Here is a 19276-nt window from a genome sequence, read left to right on the forward strand (position 1 = left end):
AGAGAACACTAAACAAAAACCGACGTGCAAGGCACGGGTCATGACACTTTTCATAATATTATTTCTTTTTCTTTCTATTTAATTTGGTTACAAAATTTCTCAGTTTACAGTACACTTGCCAGTCTGATTTAAAATTCCATCTATTAGCTATTAATTTAGCTTGATTTCGTTCTGTCATATATTCTTTTAATTCATTGTCTAACCATGGTGTACTGATACTTCTGACTGTAAACGTCTTTATTGGCGCATGTTTCTCTACCACTTTCATAAAAATATTATTGAACTTCATCAGTACTAAGTCTGGATTGGTTTCCATTAAAACTTCTGACCAACAGAGCCCACTTACCTCCTCTCTGAATTTAATCTGATCCAAGTTCTTGTATGATCTATTCATAATTACCTTCGGACCCGGCTTTGGCATTTTAGTTCTTCTAGCAAGTGCCACTAAATTATGATCACTACAGCCAGCGGGTACTGATATAACCTTTGAACATAGTTCAGCTGCATTGGTAGAAATGTGATCAATGCAGGTTGATGTTCATCACTTCTTATCTTTATTCTAGTTGGTTTATCTACGACCTGTATGAGTCCACATGCACTTGCCATACATTGAAGCTTATTTCTCATTGGGCACGTTCCCTGCCATACTATGTTCAAGTCCCCCAAGTTTCAAAGCCTAAATTACATGCATTTTCTAGCATTTCACACACCATATCAAGATATGAATTGTTTGCACTCGGTGGTCGATAGCAGCATCCTATTAACAAAGGTTTTAAATGAGATAAATGTCTTTGCAGCCATAACGCTTCTACTTCCAACATTAAATCATTCCTAATTCTCATTGGCAGGTGATCCTGAATAAAAAGAGCGACTCCTCTTCCATAAGCATTTCTATCTTTTCTAACTATATAATATCCTTGTATGTTCAGTACTGAATCTTCAAAAGTTGAGTCTAAATGTGTTTCTGATATTGCTAAAATATGTAACTGATCGGTCATTAATATTTCTGTGATCTCTGTTATTTTATTTCTAATGCTGCATATATTTAAATGAGCTATTTTCAGTCCCTTTTTTTGGCAATTTAGTGTGTCCCAACATGAAGTAATTGATAAATAACTTTCTTGACCATCTGACCTAACTGTTCTGGAGCTCTCTCTACAACACTTACATACATACATAACATAAACTGTTAAACAGACAATAAAATACATCTGAACATGAAGCCTTGCATTGACACGTAACTTGTCCATGTTCGGAAGCTTAAATAAGCTGAGATCCACATAACTTGATCACATAAATTGCTTTACTTTTGATCTTTATTTTTTTACACTTAAACTTATTACTTTACTCAGGTTATTAGTACAGAAAGGTTACCATTTCATTGATCTTATATTATTTTATTATGAAAGATAAATGAAAGCCGGTCATTTTTCAAAATAAAAGATCGTTGTACTCAGATAATAAATAAAACGGAAATAATTAATTATTTCTTGTGCGGCCCGGTACCATTTGATCCACGGACCGGTACCGGCCAGAATACAGTCATATACTGTTAAAATAAATAACAGTAGATGTGCTGCAAAATTACCACACTACCCACTGTTTTCCTATGGTAATATACTGTAATTGAAAATACAGTACTATACTGTTAAAATAAATGACAGTAGGTGCATTGTAAAATAACAGTGAAATACTGGCACCCCTGCTACCTCCATTATGTAAATGAAAGACTGTGAACCTGCATATATTTCAGTGAGCACAGATTCAGAAACGCACATCTGTTGGACGTGTTCCAGATGTTTGGAGGTTGATTTACCTTCACTCTGAGGGCAGCATGGTGGCTCAGGGCTTCACACTGGTGTTCTCTCCATGTCTGCGTGGGTTTACTGCGGGTGCTCCGGTTTCCTCCCACAGCCCCCACCTGCCAGGTAAACCGGTGTGTTTGGTTTGAATCGCCATATTGAATTTGAGTTTGTCTTACATAACAATAAAGATGTTGAATTTGAGCTCTTCTGCTCTGTGTTCTATTCAATAATAACATCACTTATCATCAAAAGCACATACTGGTCATGTGATGAATCCAACAACTGCATGTATAAAATAAGTGTTACTACCGGATGAAGCTCTACCTGAACTTGAACCTTAAAATCATTTGAAACCTTTTAGTCCATTGTTTGTGTGTGTGTGTGTGTGTGTGTGTGTGTGTGTGTGTGTGTGTGTGTTTCAGTTTGAAGACTGTGATCGTTGACTGGACTTATGTTGATTAGGTCAGTCAGGCTGTCACTCAACAGCTACAGGAAAATAAATCAGTCACATGTGGAACCTTTTGCTTCCTGTCTATTATTAGAAGACACACTTTGCACATTTTGGTTTTTCTGCTACAAGTGCAATAACTGTATGTCAGGCTTTCACCACCACCTGATTTCATTCCCTCACACACACTTTTTGGGTATAATGTGGTGTTTCATTACTCGTAATTCCACCTTCCAATTGTAATTGGAGTGTTTTTCATCCTTCAGCTTCATATAGAGGTTTATAAAGTATATAGTAGCTTAGTTTTTTAGACAAGGTCTTTGAAATGACTTCTGTCTGCGTCTGATCTTGTACTTCTGCTGCTGTGACATGATCCCTGCATTGGATCAATAAAGTTCATCTATTCATGAAATTGTAATTCTATTTATTTATTTATATATTTATTTTTTAAGGAGAAGGTAAATGTTGGGGGTAAGGTTAGGGGGTGAATTTGGGGGGTAGGGAACAGGTAACAGAGATGGTTTCATAAGGTTTTTGTCTATTTAGACAAATCAAAAGTAAAAGTAAATGTGTGAGACAAGTTCAGGACGTTGGATGTGGGGGTTGAGACTTCAGGTCCCCCATTGCTAGTTTAATTGTGACATCCACGACCTGAATACTGTCTGAGCCGTCACAGGAGTCCAGTGCACCGGGTCCTGACGTTGCACATGGAAATGTATATCTTGTATTTTGCCTAATGTGTTACAATGAGTAAGTAGGAAAGCATTTGTCTGTGTCACCAGTGTACGTGTTACCTGTGGTAATGTGTTTGACACTTGTATGAGAGGCACAAAAATGTGTGCATTTGGAAAAGCCCGACGTGCTGTGGCTAACAGCTGTTGGAACTGTTTCTTTATCGTGTCAATACGATTGTTTCTTAAGCAGTTGTTTAATCCCACAGATAATATGACTTTCTGTACAGACGGATGAATTCCCACTTTCATTAATATTGTTTCTAAATGATGAATTAGAGCCCCTGGGAAGCAATCCACCTGAACATGAGGATATTTATAAGGTGGAATTCGGGAAAGATTGGAATCACCAGCCACCACTATGAGATCTGTCACTTTCATTGACCAGATTTTGTTCTTTTGGGAAGTCACCGCATGTCGAGTGGGTCTTCTTCCCAGTGTGTTTATCATAGGTGGTGTGCTGGGAGAATCCGCCATGTCAGGGATGCTTCGTGTTGACCCGGCTCCACTCCTCTCCAAAACCAGTTCTGGATTTGGCTCCAACCCACGGTCACATGACTTCTTGAAGCTCTCCTCTCTGTCTGAGATCTTCTTCCTGCAGCTCTCTTCTGTCTCTGAGAGCTTCTTCCTGAAGCTCTCCTCTCTGTCTGAGAGCTCCTTCCTGCAGCTCTCTTCTGTCTCTGAGATCTTCTTCCTGCAGCTCTCTTCTGTCTCTGAGAGCTTCTTCCTGAAGCTCTCCTCTCTGTCTGAGATCTTCTTCCTGCAGCTCTCTTCGACCTCTAACATCTCCTTCCTGAAGCTCTCCTCCCTCTCGGAGAGCTCTCTCTGGTGGCTTTGTTCTCTCTTTTCCAGCTCCTCTTGCAGCTTTCCCTCGACAGCCACACAGGTCGCTTGGCTCTGTTTTAGAGCTGACACTGTTTTGTTCAGCAGGGCCAAGGTGTCGCTGTGAGCGTTTGTGCGAGCTCGTCTTTTTTTAATTTCCCTGCTGACCTGCTTGTCTTTCTCCTCCAGGAGCTTTTTCAGCTGGCTGACCTCTGCCTGCCACCTCTCTTCCTCGCCGCTCAATCCTCTGGAGGCTTTGAGTTCATCCAAAGAGGGTTTCAGCCTCTCCGATTCCTCTCTCTGAATGCGGAGGCTCTGTTCCAGAGAGGCGATGTGCAGCTCTCTCTTTTTCAAGTCCTCCTCTGCTGTTTTGCGCTCGTGCGTCCAGGAATTGATGGCTGCATCAAATCTGTCCAGCAGAGCAACCAGACTGTCTTGCAGAGAGTCGATCTCTTTGTTGGCTTCCTGGAGGTCGGCCTTCAACTTCCTGTTCCCTCCTTCGGTGATGGAGAGCTTCTCCACCAAGGTCTGTCTCTCTTTATGAGGCGTCCACTGCTGCGGGACCTTCGCCATTGATGTTGTCCTCATGCTCTCCTCCATTACTTGGGGTTCCTCCTCCACCTGTCTCCTTGAGTCCTCCATGGCTCTGTTGAAGCCCTGTGCAGAATGAGTAAAGAAATGCATTAGTCGTGCGTTCAGGACACTGAGTGGAAATACAGCAGGTCACATTCAAATACAAGGAAAAAGAATATTTTGTACAATCTGGTTGAAATTCATAAACATTTTCTTCAACGTTTGAAGATCCAATCATCACTAAAGCGCATCTCATGCAAGAGAGCCAGTTCAAACTAATGGAATAGTCAGAGTCGTCATATTGACATTTAATGTGTGCCGATTGATTCACGACGTCAGCTCATGCATTGAGTCACATGGAAGAAAACATCCTTTGTGGTGTCATTTGCTGAGCACGAGGAACTCGATGAAATCATTCAAGACACAAAGTGCTCGTGCTCATTAGCCTGTGTTGTTTAATACCGAGCAAATTAGAAGCTGCTACATCCAGGCGATCACCTGATACTAACGTTAGTGAGCCGCATGTTTGGCTGGCTGCGCCGTAATATCCTCAACACGATCAAACTATTCATGAAGTCAGTCTAACATCTGATCGTGAGCTCAGTTCTACTTGACTATTATCTGTTAATCTGCCACCATAGAAATCAGCGGTTTCATCACCTTGAAAATGAGCCACAACGTAACGCGTCGTAGGTGCCGCAGTGCTGATGGAACAGCTGTACACCTGCGAACAGGTGTGAACAGAAAGCTACTGTAACCATGAAACAGGTCTTTCTGGATTGTGCATGACTTCAAATACTGTTTATCTAATACATGAGTTGTTTGCTGTAAACAACAGTAATGTAGCACACAGAGTGATTTATTGTTCATGTGAGTTTTCAGCTGAGACACACAGGTGCCTCTCGGAAAACAAATGTCATTGTGGTGCTTAATGTACCTGATGTGCTTTGAAACCACCATGAAGATAAATGCAATGGCGTATTTTATGTATGCGTCTTACTTGATGAAGACTGCAGCATTAAACAAAACAGTAGTTGTATTTCACATGAATGAAATAAAGAAAAACATTTCAATTTCTCCTTCTGAGTGAACTTTTACCCTCAACCACACGCCATGACACACACACTGTGACTTCACAGGGATGTTTTTAGGCCTAAATGTTCTGTGTGCTCTTTTGATCACTTGTTGATGATTTGCTTTAGATGCTTTTAGGTTCATAATTAATTCACTAGATGGAGAGTGAGTGGATCTACATGAAGGAAATGAATCAGTGGATTTTAGGTCCTGCAGTGCTGTAGGAGGCTGTGTGCTGCCTCAAGGGTTACATTTCCTCTGACATCATCACCTCACCTCTGTCGTTAGTTACAGGTCGTACTTTTGGTCTTTCACGTCTGTCTGTTGGTTAGTTAAACAACACACACACAAAAACAGAGCTATTAGAGGTAACACATTACTTAGTGAGGTGTTACTGCAATGTGATTACTTTTTTCAGGAACAGTGTAAAAAACGACAGTTTGAAATTCAGTAGGTCGTCATTTGTAGCGACTCCCACTGACTCCAAAGCTGTCCTGTTCACGTGTCGTGTGTTCTTAGCCAACCTGCCAGTGAGTCACCTCATACTTCAGTGTCAGACAGTGTGTGAACCACGCTGCTGTCACCGAGGCTAAGCTAGCTTTGCTCAGTAAATCCCCTCAAATTGTAGGGCTCTCTATTTTGACATGTGCTAAAATACAAAAAATTAATGAGTAATGAAAGTGAGTCTTTTTACATGCTTATTGATGCAGTGGGCTCTGCGTGTTGTTGTATAGAATAGTGGACATTTACAGGACTCATTTTTCAGGAGCATTTTATTATGAAGCACCAGCAATGACAATCTGCAATCAGACAGAAATAAAGCATTTACAGGTTATCTCATGGCATAAATACCTTCTGTAATACCATTACTGCTGGTAGTTTAATCTGCAGCAAAGCATCATATTCTTGAAGATTGTGCTCTGTTTGTAGCTGTCATGTGAGAACCACGCATGTCTAAAAAGTCAGCTTTTTACAAAACAGCCTGTTTTCAGCTTTGTGATGATGCATTTTCTAACTAATCCAAAAGAGTTTTTAAATAGTTGAGTTTATGAATTAGGAAAGTTTTCTTAACCCATAAAGGAACACTCATTTCTTCAGTTGATCAAAAAAGTTGGAGATACATGGTTTTCACTGGACAGGAATGGTATGAAAAATGTAATCTGAAAGTTACAAGTAACTTAAGCTGTCAGACAAATGTAGTGGAGTCAAAAGTATTTGCCTCTGAGATGTAGCGGCATAGAAGTACAAAGTTGCATAATATTTTAATTCTCAAGCAGAAATACCTTGAATTTGTAAGTACAAGCACAGGACTTGAGTAAATGTTCTTAGTTACATTCCACCATTGACATGTGGACACAACCCAGTCTCTTAACATGACAGTTTCACAACTTTCTGTGAGACTGGGTTGGTAGACAACATGTCACACCAGACAACACTGTAGGAGAACTGCTGCCTGGTTGTTTAAATAAAAACCAAAACAAATAAATTATTTTTTTGTGACTGTGAACTTAGTTCAAAATTAAAACTTGTGAAATACATATTGTACATCTGTATGGACAACACTTGGAAGTGAAGGAAAACTAGGAAATGTGATGCGTGAAGTGACGATCTGTACCTTTCAAAATAAAAGTCTCCTCAATCCTGATGGGATTTTACTTGAATTTAATAATTTAGTATTTAACACATCATTTTCCATTTCATTGTTAAATCTGAACTTTAGAAATGTAGCAAAAAGAAAAATAAAAGATTGTGAATTATGCATGTTCAACTGTTTCAGAGCGAAAAAACAAGGCTCCACTAAGTGTACTTTCGTGAGAAGATGGCTATTTAGGCTACGCTACACGTGGCTGGAATAAACAGAGCAGAAGAAGAACAAAAGCAGTCCCCTTGGCCATTTCTAGAGAAAAATGGAGAGAGGTCCTCAGGACTTTCCCACAGAGGAAAGAGCTTCTTGTTCTCTCAGAGCTGAAACGGCTCATCGGTCATTTGAGATGAATGTTTGGTACTTCAGATTTACTCTGAAAAGGTGTTTTCACGTCCCCTTCGGTGCATTAACTCTTTTTCAAGAAAGGCAAAAACCACCTCTACGGAGGGGAAAAACGTTTTTGGGAGGACGTTTTGTTTTTTGTTTAATTGTGCTCTGTCGAGTGCAATGCTTCAAACATCTGTTGATGGACACACGGCTATGAATTGAATTTAATTCTAAATAGAGTAACTAGATCTAGTAGTCTAAATGAAAAAAAAACTTCTGAACAGGTAAGAGTCTGGTTTTGGATTCATAATACATCTTACAGCCAAGTGGCTCCTCACTGGTGTAGTAAGTAATTCCCAAATTTCTGTAGCATTGAGTCAGCTGAGGGTGGCAGAGAGAGGCGGCTTCATTCAACTTTCTGAACGATTCAGTGACACTGGCCGTCCTGAAATGTGTTGCTCCAAACTCTGTCAAGGCACTTTGGCCTCAACACCCTAAACCACACATTCTGGTGTGTTTGTGTGCTACCACTGTTTGCTCATGGAAACATTGATGAGTGCAGCTTTGAGAGAGCACAAACCTCCTCTTTTACTTTTCTTTATGTTTAATCATTAGCAAGACTATTGATGTGTTGATTTTACTTATTAAAATAAATAAAAATAGCAAGAGGAGGATGAGAAGAGGCCAGGTAACAGAATTTCACATGGCAATAACAGAATGGGGTGATGGCAGCTGTCATGTGTTGTGTTGTTTGATGGTGGTGTGTGCAGCTCTGTGTGTGTGTGTGTGTGTGTGTTCTGAACAGTCAGTCTATGGGGTGAATGGATGAAAGAATAAACATAAGGGGAAGTATGGGAAGGGAAAGGGAGATTAAATTGCATAAAAATAATTATAAAAGCAAAAAATATGCACTAATGCTAAGCCTATCTTTTGCTGCCACCAATGCTACTACTACGACCAATAATGACATTAAAAATAAAGTCAGAGGGAGGCAGAGGATCGGAGAATCAAATAAAATATGAAAATATATGACATGGATGAAAATGTAGATGCTACTATAGATGTGTGTTCAAATAGTGATTGGACAGCCAAAAAAAAACAACAAAAAAAAATCAATAAATGTCAAGACTCATGGACTCAGGTGAGTAAGTGTGCGATATGTGTGTTATTCCTCGATCTCCAGCTCATGAGGATAGTTTTCTCGGCAAGAGTTAAGGCAACGAGGCGTAATCTACTGTTTGAAGTGTTCAGGTTGATATGTCTATTGTAAGCAGAGGGGATAATGGGATGTGGCAGCCCAGGAAGCAGATAGTGACTCCGATCATTTTGCAGAATTGATCAATGAGTGTGCAGTACCAGTGAAGTGAACTCTGCCAAGTATCTTATGTTGTGTGAGTTGTAGGTTGGCATTTTTTCTTGTGAGATAGATGTTTTGGTTCCAGAAGCTGGGATCAGGTTCAGAAGCCCAAACGTGGGCAAAGGCACAGCGGACAGAAGCGTACAATAGAACAATTTATTTTACAAACACAAATGCAGAAACAGGGAGACGCGGACAAAAACTACAAAACAAAACTACCTGTGCTAACTAGCGACTATAGGCTAAAAAACTACTAGAAAACAAAACTAGAAACAGAACTGAACAGATTAACAACGCTAATAAACTCATGCTCCTATACAGGCTAAACTGAAACAATCAAACCAGAGATCAGAGCTTACTGACAGACAGAATGGGGAATGAAAGGGAATAGGTCCAGGGCTGGGTGGGGTGGCAGTGTGGCTGCTGCAGAATGCTGCTGGCTTGTAATGAAGGTGTGTGAAGGCTGTTTCCAGGCAGGACAATCAGAGGCAGATGAGTGTGGCAGGAGGGATCTTCAGGCAGCAGAGAGGGTCAGAACTAGGCAGAAGGAAAAACAGGATTACAAAGCAGAACTTTCAGAACACAAGTCACAATTACCAACTGGGACAGGGTGCACTGACTGGAGGTCGTTTACGGACTGGCGTCAGGTCGTGGTCTGCTGGAGTCTTTTATACGGGCTGGTGAACGCTTCAAATGAGGACACCACTCCCCGCCGCAGCTGGAAACAATCTGGTGATTAGGATGAGCTGCACCTGCCCTCCACCAGCGTGGCAGTCATGCTCACACTGCCAGGGAAAGAAGGGAGGGAGAGGTACTGCCACTAGATGGTGCCAGAGGTGGAGGGCATGACATCAGGAGTGACAGATAGATCTTGTTCCCATTTCATTGATGTATGAGAGGCGTTTTGTCAGACTGTGATGTTATTCTGTATATTTTAGAGAGTTTTTTTGCGCTAGCTCTGTTCCTCCCACAAGCTCAGATTAATTGAGCTTGTGGAAGGAACGGAGGAAGATCTAGGTTTGCATATTTGAAGTAGTGAAGATGCCATTTCAGCACTGCTGCCGTAAAGTATATATGTGTCTTCTTCCCTGTTTTCCATCCTCAGAGAGCTTTTAAAAACGCATTCTTCAGGGAGAACTGAATGAGCGGCACATAACACCCCACAACTAGCGGATTTACACTGTCATTCAGGTATGTTTCAGTGCCAGCAAGTGTCAGTCTTCACCTACATGCTTCAGGGCCTCCAGCAGTTGGACGCTAAAAATAATGGCTCACGTGAGTCACATAAACGGCCACACGAGTCAGATCTTCACCCTCTTGTTCAGGTTACCAGCCAGCCACAAGTGTTTTCATAGCAAGTACACCTGAGATATATTTTGTGTTATGAATCCTTGTAGATGAGTTTCAGTGGTTTGTCATGTTCACCCAGCCACACAGATGTCACAAAAATGACCTTTTCCAGAACTGTTTCCAAAGGATAGGTCTGGTTATATTCGTATTCTTTTATTGTCAACAAAAAATGACCAAAGTGTCACTGATACACTGGGTGACATGTTCCCTCGTTTACATCAGGTCAGTCCCACATACACCACGCTGCTGTAATTACTCACTGGAGTGCAAAATGTGTATCAATCCACAGCTGAAAATAGTCCCCCCAACATTGCCAACCTTTTCTAGTTTTTTTTTTTGGTAATTCCAACTCAAGTCTAAAGTCTTCATCAGCAATTTGTAAATGAGTTCATTTCAATTCATCCCACAGTTTCCTTCATGGCGGTCTTAAAGCAGTTCACTAAGAGCTTTCTCCACTGCACAGGGACTAAATTCTGGTGAGGAAACTCCAATGTTGAATGTTGTATTTAAACATTTGCATATTTCTTTGGTTCTCCTAAAAATAGGAACATTTAGTGTCCACTGTAGTTTAGCACTGTAGTGTAACCCTGCTTAAACTATAAAAAAATGACGTCCAGATATCACATCTAAAATATTCAACTTCACACAAACTAAATTTAGTGACTTCTTATGACCTGATTATTTTATGTTGATGTAAACAATAATGCTTCATTTAAACCAACCTTAATTTTGCCTTGATCCAAATGATTTTTTTAACATTGAAGTTACTGAACCAAACTATTAAATTGCAATTGAACCAAGCTAATTTATTCACTTTTAACTGAATTAACATGTTTACACCGACACCAGGTTATTAATTTATGTATAACCAAATTATATTTCTCACATTTTATTTGAATTCAAAAATAATTTGTATTACTCATCTTATAAACTCTATACAAAAAGACACTTGGCCAACAGATTACTATAATTATATGTATTAGTCTTTAACGCATGAGCCATATGCAACATATTTAACATCTGGCAACATATGAACCAAACAGCATGAGAAAACATAAAATGACAGGCTGCTGTCTTTGCATTTCCACATCCGATAACTGTGAAAACAAAGCAAATAATAGTGAATTCCCTTACAGATGATACACTGATCTGTGTTGGTTCAATCAACAGAACTAAAAAAAATACAGTCGTCCATCTGCTGCTATGAACATGTATAGATGAGTGAGGGTCTAGTGTTCAGGGTGATCTGTCTGAGAAATGGTTAAAAAGGCGATGTGCAGTGTAGATGCAAGATATTACCTGTTCAGGTTGAATGAAGCTACAGAGAGCGATCTGGTGGTTCTGAAAGAATACAAAATAAAACGAACTATTACTACTCTCTGAAGATCACATAATGGGCTAGCGCAGAGGTCGGCAACCCGCGCATGCGGATCTTTCATCCCTCTGATGCGGCTCCTGAAAATAATTAATGAGCATTTAATTAAAAAGTATTTTATTTTAGCGCTGACAGATGACAGATTGATCCTGCGTAAAGATGCAGGTGACGGCGCACAGCGCTGATGTGCAGACGCTGTGCGCTGAGGTTCAGGAGCAGAAATCACATTAACCACGTTTGATTAATATTTTAATTGCCTATTATTGCATATATTCATATTTTTTTTATCGTTCAGTGAAATAGTCCTTTTATTATTCAGGTTGACAGCTGACTGCACGCAGAGAGTGGACGGTATTTTTACCTTGCTGCCGGTGGAGAATTTAAGTTCGGTGTTTTTTTCATAAATGCAAGAAGGACTCCAATAGACATCGAGAATTTTACTTGAAAGTACCTTCAACTCAACGTCTTTTTGTCCGACTTCAAAATGTTGTTGTTGCACGCAGAAATGTCCTTTTGTTTTCTCTGCAGTCGTTCAGTTATTTCATAAATGCAGCACATTATCGTTTGTTTGTACATAGTATAAAGGCAAGAAAACGTTATATGCAGCATTATTTTATTTGACATGTCAAAAGGGTTTTGTGGCTCCCATTGTTTTCTGTTCTGGGAAACTGGTCCAAATGGCTCTTTGAGTGGTAAAGGTTGCTGACCCCTGCACCAGACCCATCATGGGAGCCAACCTGCCTGACCAAAAAAAATACATGTCAATTGACACCTGCACACAATCCGACCTGCAAATCACCAACTTCATGCATCACAGCAGCACAAATATGAGCACAGATGTCAGGATCACGCTGCGATCTGCTTCCTGTGCTCTCCAGCCGGCTGTGGAGCAGATACTGTCAGCGTGCTGCTGTTTGCACCCCCCAACACACACACACACACACACACACACACACACACACACACACACACACACACACTGAGGTTTCAATTTAATAACCGCACAAATTGTTACATGGCAGAGCAACAGCCCCACTGACATTTCACAAAACAAAATTCAACATGACTTTCAAAATACAAACTGCCAGAATATACAAATCACTACATGGAAAAGGTGCAACATTTCAGCAGCCAGAAAAGGAAGGTGCCAACGGCGGTATTTCCCTCACTCCTGTTTACTGTATGATGTTTCAGCTGGGCCTGAAATGAACTGCGACCCACAAAAAAAGTTGGTCATCTGTGTGTTTTTCTTTTCATTGGATGTATTTTCCCAGGTGCTTACATTTCCAAATGGTTTAACATCGTGTTCTTTAGATATTTTGGATCTACCTGAGAGAGCTTTGACTTACACTTAACTTATATTTCACTATCTCCTCTTTTATCTAAATCAAATTAGCTCCATGTGACACTTTAAGGGTTGCTGTCTTTTCCCTTGTCGAGTTAAAAACGCCAGCTCCAGAAGCTCTTGTTTGGAGAAACACAGCAGTTTTTATTTCATACCTAAACATCTGAAGTCTTCTCAAATAAGCTGTTCGGATCCAAAAGATGAGCTAAGGCAGCGTACCTGCAGCTGGACGTTGTGCACTGTTCCTGTTGTAAATAAAGTTTGAAATGATGTTCATTCCAGCTCAGCTCAGTGTTTGTGAGGTCATACGTCTGTAGATATTGTCTGTTCTTGTCAGATTAGCTCTTTGTGGCACGCTAACCAACATAGCACAGACAACACTATACAACCACAATACACAATGAATACATGAACATGAAGTTCATGAAGTTCAGCAGGAGTTAGTACCCTCAGCCAGCACACCTGGCTCCAGTCTGCATGCACATCTCACAACAAGGATTTCATCACTTATTTGAACCTGTTCTGGTTTTGTGCTCTTTTCTTCAAGAGAGACGGGATTCATCCCAATGAGCAGGGTAGCTACATGCTGCCAGATCTGAACTCATACACAGCGTAGGTCACTCATTCCACCAGTGTTGACCAGTCTACATCAGTTACCCCTCGCAGAATGCAGAATGGATTTTATAATTCTTTTAATCATCTATGAAGAACTTCAGGGGAAGAAGCTGTTAAAAACTCACCTTTGTCCGGTGTGTTTGTCTTCTGTGTCATTTTTATGTTTTTATTGTTTGTGTGTTTGCCGTCTGTGTAGTTTTTATGATACTTTCTTGTTTTAACTTTGTATTTTTTCTTCCATCTTTGAATTGTACAGCACCTTGTAACTCTTGGCTTTGAAAGGCACTTTGTAAATAAAGTTTATCTGCTAATTTACTCATGTGATTTTACTCTTTCCAGTATGTTTCCATGTAATGCAAACCAGACTTCTGTCATGATTTCATACTTCGTCTCCAATGCGCCCAAACATGCTAAAAGCGAAGAAACAGGAAATCCTCTTGTTTGGAGGCCTGTGGAGGCCATTTGAGTACAGTGAACTCATTGTCATGTTCAAGAAACCAATCTTAGATGATTCGAGCTTTATGACATGGTGCGTTATCCTGCTGGAAGTAGGAGAGCAGAGGATGGGTACACTGTGGTTATAAAGGTATAAAGGTAGGCTGTGGCATTGAAACGATGCTCAATTGGTACTCAGGAGCCCAAAGTGTGCCAAGAAAATATCCCCCACACCATTACAACACCACCAGCAGCCTGAACCTTTGATACAAGGCAGGATGAATCCATGCTTTCATGTTGTTGATGCCAAATTCTGACTCTACCGTCTGAATGTCACAGCAGAAATCGAGACTCATCAGACCAGGCAGGTCTTCTATTGTCCAATTTTGGTGAGCCTGTACGAATTGTAGCCTCAGTTTCCTGTTCTTAGCTGACAGGAGTGGCACATGGTGTGGTCTTCTGCTGCTGTAGCCCATTTGCCTCAAGGTTCGATGTGTTCTGCGTTCAGAGATGCTCATCTGCATACCTCGGTTGTAATGAGAGGTTATTTAAATTACTCTTGCCTTTCTATCAGCTCATCAGGCATTTTCTCCCACAGAACTGCCGCTCACTAGATTTTTTTCTCTTTTCCTGACATTCTCTGTAAACCCTAGAGATGGTTGTACGTGAAAATCCCAGTAGATTAGCAGTTTCTGAAATACTCAGACCAGCCGTCTGGCACCAACAACCATGCCACTTCACAGTCACTTAAATCACCTTTCTTCCCCATTCTGATGAATGGTTTGAACTGCCGCAGATCGTCTTAACCATGTCTACATGCCTAAATGCATTGAGTTGCTGCCATGTGATTGGCTGATGAGAAATTTGTGTTGAGGAGCAGTTGGACAGGTGTACCTAATAAAGTGGCCGGTGAGTGTATGTACCCTCAGATTTAATCCTCTGGATTATTTTTTTTCCAGATTATTAAAGCATTAAGCATTTCTCTTTTTTTTGAGGGTCAACTAGTGGGATTTCACTTTTTTCCTCATTTACTTCAAACAAATCTATCGCTCATCCATTTATTTATGACCCAAAGACAGTTAGTAATGGAGTCTATAGCTGCAGCATCATTTGGTTCAGCACAGATATACAGTTGTATGTCATCTGCATAACTATGGAAACACACATTGTGCTGTCTAATGATGTCACCAAGTGGCAGCATGTATAGTGAGAACAGTAATGAACCAAGGCGGGTGTCTTGTGATCAAACATGTACAGCCTGTCACTGTACCTGCTAGTGATGATGATGTTGTCCCGTTTCAATGTAAATGCTGACTCTGTTTAAATCAAATGACATTTTGATGTTTCAAAATTAGGCATCTTGCTTCCTTTATGGAGGCGGTGATACAACGCATTTCTGTTTCTTAACCTGCTGGAAAATTACAGGAATAATAAACAGACTTTAGACTTTCTTTGCTCCACTGTGATCCTTCAGATATGGACACAGTTGCACGTGTAACTATTGACTGAAATGAATCAACACTATGAGGAAATAGTTTGAATCCTGCAGAGCTCGGCTCAATAAGTGATCAATCACCATGTTTGCTGAATGTCTTTTCAATGCTTGAAGCTCCACATTAACGGCCTGTTTTGTTTGAGTTGGTGAAGTATTTTCAACATGTGAAAGAATCCTCAGATCATGAACCTTCAGTTTATTCTCTGCAATGTAAGAAAGCTAAACAAGAACCCAGTTTCATAAGCAGCAAGTATATTTGCTCAAGGATGGTACTTAGACACAAGGTCACGCTTATTCTACATTTTCAACATGAAAAGACCAAAACCAACAACGAATGTATCCCACTAACAAGTGTTGTGTTTGTATCAAAGCTTCAAACGATTCGAGCAACACTGATCAATGTTTTGACATTAACAATGGATTCAAAGGTCATGTGTATGTGAAACTGGTCGCTGGTATTGAGAAGCTCTGTTTTAGCCTCTTTTAGCTCATCGTTTTGGTTTTACAAAGAACACCTCATCAATTTCAAGTTCATAAGGTGATATTTCAGTGTTGTGTTTACAGACTGTTTGTGCTGCCACTCAGAGGCCAAAAAAATCAATGAATGCAGCTTTAACAGACCCACAAGCCCTTCACATGTTAAACATCTGTGCTATGAATTCATTTAGCAGCACTTTTGTCCAATGCAACTTGTGGACAGTAGACCTCAGGGAGACATTTAACTTCTACAGGAATTACTTTGAGTTACAGAAGTCAGTGGAACAGGACACAATTCACATCATTCACAGTCCTAGCTTTATGTTAAAAATCTGAATATTGTATCGCCACTGTTCATATTTCCTTTAAAATACAAGTACAGAGCACAAAGCTGACACACAGATTGTACCTGCATATCCAGCCCTGTGTCAGTTTTTCAACCATTATCCTGATCTGATACCACAACTACAACTGTTTACATGCTGTCAGGAAACAGACCAGAGTTCAGGTTCACCGCTTTATGTGCACGTTTCATCACCTTCACACACACTGAACTGAGTCATAGACAAACAATGGCCACAACAACGTGACTCAGTGTGGTTCAGGTATGTGTATATAAAGAGCAGGGCAGCCTCCTGTCATCACTGCATCACTCAGCTAACACCTGAACAACATCAGCTCACATTTACCTGACAGGTAAGACTCTTCCTTCAGTAGAGCTCATGGATCTGCTCTCTCTCTGTATATGTATTGGAAGTTCTCTTTTCTCCACAGAGAACAATCTGTAGTTCATCACCATGAAGACTGTCCTCGTCCTCTGCGTTCTCCTCTGTGCTGCATTTGCAGGTCAGATTCAACACACACACACACACACACACACACACACACACACAGTGGGGCAGAAGAGTAACTAGTGCTCCACTGTTAATGATAGTGTTGTGTTTTTCTTACAGCTCCAGCTGAAGACAAAGAAAAGGCTCCAGGTCAGTATTGAAGCCCTTTGCTGCAATACAGACACACACACACACACACACACACACACACACAGTCAGACCTGCATCTATCTGTGATAGATGCTTTCAGAATAAGGAAGCTGAGTTGGATTTTAACCCACAGACACATGCTGACAAACAGCTTGTGTGGTTCCATTTTTGTAGAGTTGGAGAAGTGATAACCACCAGATTAGAGCTGGAGCTGCTGACCTGTGTTTGCTGAGGAGACCAATGTTTAGTCCCTGTTCCTTTAAGTTCTGTCATGTCGTAGATTCTTTGCATACAAAGTGACCTTTGCAAACTCAGCGACACTGACTCACTGTAAAGTCAAATATCTTAACTAATGAGAGGTCTGATGAAGCTATTGATGTTTCAGAGATGGAGGACAAGATGATGATGACGAAAGTTGAGGAAGCATCGGTGCCACAAGATTCTGGCTCTGCTCCCAGAAACGGTAATCAGGAAGGACACACGTCACTCTTCACAATATATTGTGTAGCTGCTCATTGTAAACTCAACACTGAAATACACATTTGAGTTATCAGTTGTACTTTATCAAGAACAAGTGCTGTTCCACTGTTGTTCTATACAAACAAATTCACTTAGATGAAAGACATTTTACAATAATGGACAGTCTCCATACGCACACTGTTATTAGTTATAGTTCATGTCTGTAGATAACTGTTCGTTGTGCTGACTGTGTTTCTCTGCTGTGCAGCACCTGTGTTGGAGGAGGCAGCACCTCAATGTAAGAGTCACATCACTGTTTGATTTTCTCCTTTATGTTCCTTAATGAGTGAGGTCATCATGGCAACAACATTAACAGCACCAACACGTCTCTCCAAATATCACAAATGTCATGTAGACTGTCCAGATGTCTCAGCATAAACACATGCTTAAAGGACCACAGCAGCAGTTCTCCATGTGACCTGCTCAGTTTTTACTCCACCCTAACTCTTCTCCACAGTGTATCAGATCCATGACAGACAGATGTTGGTTTCATTTGAACAGCTGTCTCAATGTCAATGTTCTCTCTCTTTTGTCTCTGTGTAGCTCGCTTTAACTTCTGTCCGGCCGGCTGGTTCAGCTACAACATTCGCTGCTACAAGTTCGTCAACTCTCCCTTGTCCTGGTACAAAGCTGAGGTACTGCTACTGCAACACTTGTGTTGTTAATGTGAGCAGTTAGCCCCATGAAGCTGGTACACTGTCAACAATGAGGCTGAAGTTGTAGCTTTTCCTCTCGCCTGATAGACACAGAGGTTAAGACAATTCCATTTGGAGGAAGGAAATGAAGACATGAAATGACAAAACTGTTAATTTGTGCAGCCACAAAGATTCATCTGTGCTTCCTCTGTCCAACAGGAGCACTGCAACAGCCTGGGTGCCCACCTGGCCTCCGTCACCAACCCCAGAGAGTACACCTTCCTCCAACAGATCACACAGACAGCCGGTCAGACCATTGCATGGCTGGGAGGCTTCAACCTGCAGGTCTGAATTTATGAAGAAATACCACCTCAGTCAGTCCAGGTCAAGACCGGGACCAGGTCCAAAGGGGTCTAGACCTTATGAGAGCAATACTTCCTTCCACTCATGCTCTTTGTCTCTCAGGGCCAGTGGATGTGGATTGACCGTGAAGGTTTCTATTACACCAACTGGCAAACCCTCTCCTCCACCACCAGCTACCCCTGCATCTACTTAAGCTCCACCAGTAAGTCCACCTGTTTTATTTTCTACCAGTAGTAAATTAAAAATGTAACCTGAACAAACCAAAGTGCAATGCCACACATTTTTCACACTTTTGGTCTAAGCGCTGATTTATTCAATTTCCTGTGGAAAAAGGCAAATAACACTGGTGTCTCATTTGTTAACTGAAAAAATGAATTTATTATTAATGCGACTATTTTTCTCTCGTTTTGATCACATTTTAGCTGGATGGCGTAATATCCAGTGTGGCACTGCTTTACGCTTCATCTGCTCCATGAACCCATTCAGCTGTTAAAATTCATACATCTGAGACCTTGGGATGGACCAGCTGGGATTGAACTTTGTTGTGTGTCTTCCTGTATTACAGTTTTCTGTATTCTTAAAAGATTTAAAGGATTTAGTATGTAACTTTTGTGTAAAAGCATTTTTGTTTGTGTCTGTCACATAACATTTCTTTTCCATAAAACTATTTGTCACAATGGAACAAAGTGTGATCTTCCTTTAACTGCTTGGTTGAAAAGTGGTTGCTGAAGTCCAGCTACAGTCTGGAGAGTAACTTGAGTCATTACAGAGGAAAGGAACCAACAGCTGTGGTTCAGAAAGTCGAATTCTTTGTTTACCAGGCTTGAATCAAAGCAGTTCAGTCAATGTCCTGTAGAAACAGCTCAGGACTGAAGCTTTGATCCATGGTGTTAGTGCTACAA

General features: G+C 40.8%; 1 protein-coding gene across 1 annotated transcript; it reads left to right on the top strand.

The window, feature by feature from the left end:
• Window positions 1-16671: 16671 nt before the first annotated feature.
• Window positions 16672-18867, top strand: LOC121604694 (ladderlectin-like). The gene is made up of 8 exons (XM_041934270.1): window positions 16672-16720; window positions 16828-16861; window positions 17217-17302; window positions 17585-17614; window positions 17920-18011; window positions 18231-18356; window positions 18477-18576; window positions 18797-18867. Exons 1-8 carry the CDS (start codon window positions 16672-16674, stop codon window positions 18865-18867), a joined length of 588 nt encoding a protein of 195 aa, XP_041790204.1.
• Window positions 18868-19276: the final 409 nt, after the last annotated feature.

The sequence above is a fragment of the Chelmon rostratus genome, chromosome 3 (assembly GCF_017976325.1).
Source record: "Chelmon rostratus isolate fCheRos1 chromosome 3, fCheRos1.pri, whole genome shotgun sequence".
NCBI classification, from domain to species: Eukaryota; Metazoa; Chordata; class Actinopteri; order Chaetodontiformes; family Chaetodontidae; genus Chelmon; species Chelmon rostratus.